This window comes from Mesoplodon mirus, assembly GCF_964341445.2.
Source record: "Mesoplodon mirus genome assembly, chromosome: 18".
NCBI classification, from domain to species: Eukaryota; Metazoa; Chordata; class Mammalia; order Artiodactyla; family Ziphiidae; genus Mesoplodon; species Mesoplodon mirus.
The window spans coordinates 15,976,426-15,985,868 of NC_138994.1; the positions used below are offsets into that span (position 1 = coordinate 15,976,426).

Here is a 9,443-nt window from a genome sequence, read left to right on the forward strand (position 1 = left end):
TAAATATGGTTTTTAGAACAAAAGTTTCTAGAAGAGGAAATGTGTAAGATGGCCTGAGGGGTCGGCCCCAGCTTTGCCTTGCTCCACAGCACAGCTCCACAAAGCTGCGAACTGTAGCAATACCCACTGTGCAAAGGAAACTGAGCACAAAAAACATTTTCTCAGCTTCTCTACGAAGCCAGTGTGTAAGGACCAGTTATTAAAGTGAAGTATCCATTTACAGATTGGCACAAATGTCAAAAATAAGCAGCTGAGGTGAATATAAAGGCGGGAGTGCTTTTTTCCCCATAACAAAAACCTCTGCAATATTCTCCAAACTTGGAGGGAAAAATTCATTTCACTCTCTGACTGAGGTGTGGCAGAAAAACCTAAGTCTGAGGTGCACTTTTCATAGCTGGTTTATACATGGAATGAGTCCAGATGACACAAACAAATGGTTCTGGGTTCAAGTGGCTCTTGCAGAGGAGTCCAAGGCTGGCTCCGTCTCTCTGCGAGGACTCATCCCGGCAACCGCTGGGGCAGGAAGGATCAGTTGGCAGGCTGAGAAGGGACCACCACCAAAAGCCAACAATATTTTAAAAGCCCAGTAGGGTCTGAAGTGTTTGAAATGAAATAGTTTTTATTCTTGGCAACTACCAAGATGACCCCCAGAGGTTTCCAATAGGACAGTAACAATCCACCCTGCAGCTTAACCTCATGAAGGATGATGAAATCAAATCTATCATCTTAACATCGGGCCTCAGCCCTGCGTGAGCCAGCCTCGGGGAGGAGAGCAGGGTACCCGTGCGGAGGTGGTGACATGGAGAATGCGGCACAGATGTGCAGCAATGGAGACCCAGCCATTCAGGGCTGACAGATCGCCTGCAGCAGCCCACCAAGTCTCCACAGCTTTGAGCCAAGTCATTTAGAAGGGATTCCGGCCACCGCATTGTTCTCGGGGAGGAACAGCCAGTGTGCGCCCTCCAGCTCACTAGGGCTAATTGTGCAGCAATTTCATAAATGACAGTTTCTGCTAGATGTTTCCTGCTACTTTACCTTGTCTCCAAATCCATCTAAAATTCACACTGGTGTCCCCAATGACTAAGAAAGGCTTTGCACTTTTAATTGTAGTTTGTCCTGTTCTGTGAAATAATAATTCAAACAAAACAAAGAAAACATTGCAGAATCTTAGGAGGGGCTGAGGGCTTTGTCTCAGTTCCTCTCCTCCTCAAATGAAAACCATGTTTCTACAATAAAAAAAGCCAGCTGAGGCAACAAGGTTCTAGGATCCCCACATTACTGGTGAGGAAACTGCAGTTCCAACTCAACAGGCGCCAGTCCCAAAGCCCACAAGGCAAGCACACCGTTGGAGGGCACAGTTAGGGCCCGGAGTGGGTGTCCCACATGCCTTTTTTACAACTGCTCCAACTCTCTGCTTAGTCCGTGCTGGTGTTGAAACTCAGATATCACTGAATTTGTGATCTTGCAAGACTGCAAACAACATAAACGACTCATCTATTTTTTTAAGAAGTTTCCCCCAAAGAGGTTTTCCAATCCACTTTTTAAATTAATTTATTCCTTTGGGAAGATTCACATTAGAAAGACAGCGGAATTATCAGCTGCCCAATCCACATCATTAATGGGAAGTAGCTATTTGAAGAGTATTAGAAATATTAAGAACAGGAACTCCTTCCTTGGATTTTTCATCCCACCCCTGCCTGCTGTGTCCATGGATGACAGCTGGTCCAGAGCAAAACTTCCCAGGAAGAATCCCCTCTGTGTGCCCTGCTAACTCCAGAGGAAGAAGCAGTGAGCCAGGCTTCTGGAAAGTTCCTTGTCTGGCACAGAGGACAACCTTCTCCTCGTCTACTACAGAGAAATGCTGCAAACTTTCCACGTGCCACTGGAGGTGAAGAAGTATCTTCAGCTGACCTCAAAAGCAAGGGGCCAGCTCTACTCTCAAGACATCAGTCCTTCTGCATCTGCTCCACCCCGCTAGCCGCTCATGCTACGGTCATGGAAAGGGCTCTTACACAGATCAAGTCCAGAGGCAGAGTCTAGGGTCTAATCCCATAGCTCCCCCTTGTCAACCTGAAAATCACAAGATGGGATGGCGAGGAACACCTCACACACAGCGCACTTTCAGAGGCGTGGCAGGGATGGGTCTGTACAATCCACCCGGGAGGAAGGGAGCTGCTGTGACACCACAGACCTGACGGGGTAAAAAGGTATGGTCACAGGACCTGCAGATGTCAACGTGAGATAACACAGAGCACCTGGAACATGAGAAGTGCACACAATAAATGGAGATTATTACGCAAATGAAATTTAAAATGGCATTCTTAATCCTGTTTGTCCAGTCACAATGGACCAATGATCGCATTCATGCATCACATCTCAGCTGGACAGCCAGTCGTTAGTGTGAAGCCCATACAGGTCACTGTAAAAGGGCTCTGCCCACGTGGACAAACTTCTCCCCTCACCCTGCTAAGTCCAGGAATCAATAAAGCAAAAACTACCCAAGAAAAAGAGAGAATCCGTCACTGTACTTAGCACCAGCTGTACAACAGAAATAGCCCCTGGCACCGCCTTCAAGAAAAAACCCCAAAATACAGGTAAATATTCTAATTTCAAAATGTTGATGTTCTCCTTTCCTAAGGCACAGTTAAGAGGCCCCAGAGGAAAGCTGGTAATGCGGAGGGCTGTGCCTTGGAAAGGATGTGTCTGTGTCCCTGTGGGGCAGTGACGGTGGGGATGGCGTCACTCTGAGGCAGCTAGCTGCTCAATGGCACAGCGGACTTTCTTTGCAGTTTCTTCAAATTCTTTCTGCTTATTGTTGGTTTCCTTTGCCTGGAAATAAAGAATAGACAAATGAAACTGAAGCTCTAGGCATGCTCGAATAGAGATACCCAGCTATATGGGGTAAATATCCTCATTCACCTCATCTGCCTCTCTCTCTCTTTTTTTTTTGGCCATGCCGCTCAGCTTATGGGATCTTAGTTCCCCGATCAGGGATCAAACCCAGGCCCCAACAGTGAAAGCGCCGAGTCCTAACCACTGGACCGCTAGGGAATTCCCCTCAACTAGCTCTCATTTGAGCTGTCCCACAATAATTATAAAAGAAAACACTGATGGACCGCTTTGCTTGTACCAAGCACCATTCTACCTGCTTCACACACCCTAACTCACTCACTGTTCCACGTCCCCATGAGGTAGGTGCCACCTTTATCCCCATTACACAGATGAGGATACCGAGGTCCAGAGTAGCACCCAGCTCAGGGTTACCAGCCAGTCTGTGGCAGAGCCCTGCTCTTCCCCACTACCCTACATTGCTTCTGAAGCTCCCACAGCAAGTCCGGAGCCCTCCACTTGTTCACTTAAACAGACGCTGTCAAGCATCAGCCTGCTCCTCAAACAGAGAAACCTTCCACCTGCAGCAGCTCTCTAAATCTGGCTTCCAACCTTTCATTCTGCTAAGTGCTCTCTCCAGGGGGACAAATGACAATCACATCAGCAAATCCAGAAACCTCCTCCCTAATTTTCACTCTCCTGATTTCTCTGCCACATTAAAAAACAAACAATAGACTTTTATTGGGTTAAATGTTTTCTAATAAGAAAAACAATAGAGGTAACTTGTTTTCAAAAGAAGGCGGCAGCGATGCAGTAGCAGGAGCAGAGAGCACGTGTTGCACTCCAGGGTCAGACCCTGAGCCCGGCTCTACCTCAGCCACACACGTGCCCAGCGTCAGGCCCAGATGGCTGCCTGACCAGTGGTCCTGTCGAACTGACCAGCAGCATCTCAATTAAATGCAGGGTCTCAGAAATTCACAGCATCACGACAAACAACACTTGTTCCTTGGGCTTCCCTGGTGGTGCAGTGGTTGAGAGTCCGCCTGCCGATGCAGGGGACACGGGTTCGTGCCCCGGTCCGGGAGGATCCCACATGCTGTGGAGCGGCTGGGCCCGTGAGCCATGGCCGCTGAGTCTGTGTATCCGGAGCCTGTGCTCCGCAACGGGAGAGGCCACAACAGTGAGAGGCCTGCGTACCGCAAAACAAAAACAAAAACAAAAAAAACCCTTGTTCCTCGTTTTCAGTATTTGTAAACTGCAACACGTAATTATCTCACCTGGATAAACGTTTGCCCTAAAGCTGTGTGCTGCAATCCCATAACTGACTTAATAAATGGTTTAAAAGATCAGCTCCCAACCTTATTTCCACCCCACGGTACAGTAGAGGTCTGCGTGCCATCCCACCTCCAGGAGCGATGTACCCTAGAGGGGCCATCCAGGAGCTCTAGCAGGAAGCAGACAGGCCTCTGGTTATGCCCATTCCCTGCACTCTGACCCCAAACCTTACTGTCCACATCCATTCACATGCAAATGTGCCTAGGGACACAAGGGGACCTGAATTTTTATATCAGTGATAAATTATTTGCAACAAACCTCACAATTGGGTGTCACTCTAGAGCAGCCCTGTCCAACAGAATTTTTTGCAATGATGAAAATGTCCAATTGTCTGCACCGTCCAGTAATGTAGTCACTGGCCACATGTCGCTAACGAGCAGATGAAATGCTGCTAGTGCCACTGAAGGACTGAATTCTAAATTTTCTTTGATTTTCTTTTCTTTCTTTTTTTCGGCTGCGCCGCGTGGCTTGCAGGATCTTAGTTCCCCGACCAGGGATCGAACCTGTGCCCTCGGCAGTGAAAGCACGGAGTCCTAACCACTGGACTGCCAGGGAAGTCCCCCCAAATATATACATTTTAAAATGATCTGGGGGACTTCTCACAGCTTTCTCACAACTGTTCCTGAAGTACACAAAGCTGGTCTTTCACCTAGAACAGGACTGGCAAACTACGCCCTATGGGACACATCCATCCAGCCCATGGCCCGTTCTTAACCCAATGGCTAAGAATGCTTTTTTTTACATTTTTAAACACTTGCGGAAAAAAACAAAGAAAGAATAATCTCTAACAGAAACCCTGTGGCCCACGAAGACTAAATACTTACCATCTGTGGCACTTCACAGAAAATGAGCTGACCCCTAACCTCGAAGGCCCTCCCTATAGCCCCCTTCCCAGTCCCAGCACTGCAGTTCCCAAGACCTGCATCGAATATACCGCTTTACTGACCACTGATTTCTTCTCACTTCCTGAAAAAATTCTCAATTTTGTCCTTAGCATTTAAAAGGTACCATATTAGACAGAACTATTTATATTGATCTCTAAAAAGGAATACGATTTTCAAGCTGAAAAGGACCTCAGAAACCACAGGAGTCTATCCTCCATTTTACAGCAAGGAAACTACGACCAAGACTGGCCTAAACTCACAAAGTCTATGAGTGGCAGAGACAACTGGTACATCTGGACTCCCTGCCCAGGGCTTCGCTAAAAAGAAATTAAACACCTGAATATTTACTCTCTGTAGAGCTGCCAGATTTAGCATATAAAGATAGAGGATGCTCAGTTAAATTTGAACATCATATAAACGAGTAATTTTTTAGTAAACAGCCATACAAAATGTGAGATATACTAAAAAAATGACTCCTTGTGTACCTGAAATTCAGACTTAACTGGGAGTCCTGGTTTTCTCTGGCAACCTTAATTCTCTACAGCCCAGGCTGCTTGGGAGTTGCCTCTTTGTGGACTCACGGTTTCACTCTTCCAATAACCCAGTGAACCTGTGCAAGAGCCTAAGTTCGCCTGCAGAAATCCCTTCAAGGTCCAGTAGGACTGGTGCTTCCTTCTCCCAATACACGTAATGTCCCTTTCCCAATATGCTCTCTACTCTGTGTCCCCAGACCCTCTGTTCCCACCACTGCTAACACATGAACACACCCCGTATAAATGAGCTACCATCTCAGTTGTCACTAAAGGCAGAAATGCCAGCCTAGCCATCACATGTCCCACTACCAGAGGTAACCGCACACTGACGACACCTCTACTCGGGATACGTTTTTCTCTCTGCACAACCCCAAGGCCACACTCCAGGACAACAGATGCTTTTCTATCCTTTTATATCCTCACACACACACCTCAGAGGGGCTTAGGAAGTGCTTACTGAGGAGAAGCGTCTATGCAGTGCTTGTGACGGGCTAGGGAGTTTAGTACTAAAGATGCTGAACAGGATTTGCGCTTGGTTCTTATTCCCAGTAATACATACAATTTTGTTCTTGGCTCTTTCTTTATCCAGTTTTAAAAATTCGCTGAGGGTTAATTCTTCAAACTGCTTCTTGACAGAAAGGAAAGCACAACCAGATGAATGCTTTTTATGTTCTTCTCTAGAAAAAGCAACACGTGAGCGGGTCAACAGAGAAAATTCAGGTAAAGGGAGAAAGGCAACAGTTGGTTACCACCAGCCCCCCTCCCCACCTCACAGACACACCTGCTGTGCTTCAGGAGCAGAGTGTGAAGTCTGAAGTGGACGGAACCAGGGCCAGGACCCACATTCCCACACAACTTGTCTCAGCACCTTCTTGCTCTGTGGACTCCCCCCAGCCCCACCCATATCCTGTGGCTGATGTAATCTACCTGGAGTCTTTTAGCAATTAGTAGGTAAAGTGTTACAGAGTATAAATCCAAAGGTATCACATGTCAAAGCCCTGAAAATCCTCCAGGAACCATTTGCAGTTGTCTCATCTCACTCAAATTATTACATAATCTGTTGGTTTGGAAAAAGGGCACCACTGACCCAGTTTCTCCAGTGAATTCCTCTGCCTCATACCATCATTCTGTGCATTCGGAATTATCCCTGCAAGCGGACAGCACTATAACGAGAACAGTCTGGGGAATTCCCTGGTGGTCCAGTGGTTAGGACTTCACACTTTCACTGCTGAGGGCCCAGGTTCAACCCCTGGTTGGGGAACTAAGATCCCGCAAGCTGCGCGGCACGGCCAAAGAAAACCAAAACAAAAACCAGAACAGGCTGGAACGAACACCCAGCCATGCAAATTCCAAAAGGACAGCCAATAGTAACTATAATCTGAAAATATTATAGCACTTGGAAATTCACTCCCAAGAATACAACCAGTATCTCCCGTGATACCTGGTATGATCACCATATCACCCCAGTCAATACTGGGTCATGAGAGCAAACATTAGGGAAAACAGCAACACTCTTCTTGCCAAGAAGAGAAACAACTCCGGTGATTCTCTAGGGGGAAGAAAAATTCAAGCTGTGGAAGCAATTGATTCTGACAGGGGAAAAAACGGTGCGGGAAAAATGTGGCATTACATTACGGGAATATTGTTGTCTGTATGAATATATGCACACAATAAAAAAAAAAAGAAAACGATGCCCTAAAGAACAAAATCTAAAACAAAACTGAGCGTACTACTTTAAGGGGTGGTTTTTGTGCTGTATGAATTATAGTTCAATAAAGCTTCAGGGATTCCCTGGTGGCACAGTGGTTAAGGATCCGCCTGCCAGTGCAGGGGACATGGATTTGAGCCCTGGTCCCGTTAGATCCCACAGCCGCGGAACAACTAAGCCCGTGTCCCACAACTACTGAGCCTGCGCTCTAGAGCCCGTGAGCCACGACTACTGAGGCCCACATGCCACAACTACTGAGCCCACGAGCCACGACTACTGAGGCCCACATGCCACAACTACTGAGCCCACGAGCCACAGCTACTGAGCCCGCGTGCCACAACTACAGAAGCCCGCGCGCCTAGAGCCCGTGCTCTGCAACAAGAGAAGCCACCGCAACAAGAGAAGCCACCGCAATGAAAAGCCCGCACACCGCAACAAAGAGTAGCCACCGCTTGACGCAACTAGAGAAAGCCCACGTGCAGCAACGAAGACCCAACGCAGCCAAAAACAAATAAATAAATTTACATTAAAAAAAAGCTTCAGATTTAAAAACTCTGAAACAAGAAAGGCACCTGGACATCCCTAGGTCACAACAGGATCTACTCCAGTATTCTGTCTAACCTGAAAGGTATCAAGCACCTACAACTAGCCTTTCTTCAACACTCCACCCAGAAGGACATTCGGCCAAATCAGATTTGATTAGGTTGAAAGCATCACCAAGGTGCCAGCAGAGACTCATCCTTTACAGCAGCTGTTTAGGGCACAAACGAGGTTGGAAAGCCGTAGGTCCTTCAATAATACTTCGAAATTCAGATGTTTTGGGGGGGAGCCCAACTCAAAACAAACGGTCCCGATGGAACGGGGGAACCCCGGAAGCCCAGCGAGGCTGGCCTGAGGTACTTACATAGGGTCGTCATCTGGCTCCCAGCCTTCCAACTCCTTGAAGCAGAAGAAACATTGAGCCAAGTCGGGCTCGTTCTCAGTGGGACAGTGGATGAAGCCGGCCGCGGCCATCTGCAAAGGAGAGCTCGGCTCAGGCCCCAGAGCGGAGGGGTTCCTCCGAGATCCGGGAGGCCACAGAGGGGCTAGAGCCCGCAGAAGGGGTCGCCCCAGGGGCCCGGGAGGGACGGGAGCGCGCGGGAGGGGTCACCCCTGGGGCCCACAGAGGGGCCGGGGCCCGCGGGAGGGGTCGCCTCAGGGCCGGGGGCGGGGCTCTGGGGGCGGGACGGGCCTGGGGGCTCCGGGGGGCTGCGCGGACTCACTCGCTCAGGCGTGCAGGCGCAGCCCTCCAAGAAGGGCCAGTTCTTAAATGTGGAGACACGATGGTCTTTGAGGTAGAGCTGCCAGGCCGGGGGCAACGACGGGGTACTCATCCCGCCGCCGCCGAGCGGTGCCGCGATTCAAATCCGGCGGTTGTCGGCCGCCGCGGGGCATGTCGGGAACGCGCCGCCCGCGGCCTTCTGGGAAATGGGAAGCTGGGCGGCGCGGGGTGTGCTGGGAGTTGTAGTCCTCCCGCTACATGTCTCTGCTTCTGCTCACCAGGCACCGACCCAACCCCGCCTCGAGCTTACTCCCATCCCAGCTACTTGCAAACAGTGGTAGGAAGAGGAGTGGAGAATGGGCGGGAGTGCCCGTGATAGTTTCAAGGAGTGGCGCCTGCCGAGCACAAATGGATTAAGCCCTTTCAGCGTGCAAACTCTTATTGTTTTTGTGGGTACCCCACTCCTGGAATCGCCTAGTGCCAGCTTCCCCAGCCAGCCCTTGTGCCGTCCGGGTTGGAACATGTGCTGAGGCACGTCCATGTAGAGGCCACGCATCCTCCAGGGGAAAGATGTCTCATAGATGAAGCACACAGCTAAAGCTCCACCCTCGCTGGAGTGAGCTGTTCACTCGTCTCTTTTATCAAGTCTTTTCACTGAAGCTTCCTGGAAGTCCAGAAATTGACCCTTGGAGCTTTGTTCTTCCCTTTCCACCAGAGTTCCTCAGGAGTTAGATATCCCTTCTAAGTCCCTGCCCCAAACAGACGTGCGGGTGGGGGTCAACAGAGGTGAAGCAATGTGTGGAAACAATGCCCACTGCCCTCCAGCCAGGAGACCTGGGTGTCCTATCAGGGAAGTGGGATTGGAATGTGACTCCAGGAAGTGAACAGCCTAG

The 9,443-nt window shown here is 49.2% G+C and overlaps 1 protein-coding gene across 1 annotated transcript; it reads right to left on the minus strand.

Annotated features, from left to right (window-relative positions):
- Window positions 1-1,533: 1,533 nt before the first annotated feature.
- BIRC5 (baculoviral IAP repeat containing 5) lies at window positions 1,534-8,718 on the minus strand. Its single transcript, XM_082604881.1, has 4 exons — window positions 8,552-8,718; window positions 8,194-8,303; window positions 6,141-6,258; window positions 1,534-2,829 (listed from the first exon to the last, which is right to left on the minus strand). Exons 1-4 carry the CDS (start codon window positions 8,660-8,662, stop codon window positions 2,740-2,742), a joined length of 429 nt encoding a protein of 142 aa, XP_082461007.1. The 5' UTR covers window positions 8,663-8,718; the 3' UTR covers window positions 1,534-2,739.
- Window positions 8,719-9,443: the final 725 nt, after the last annotated feature.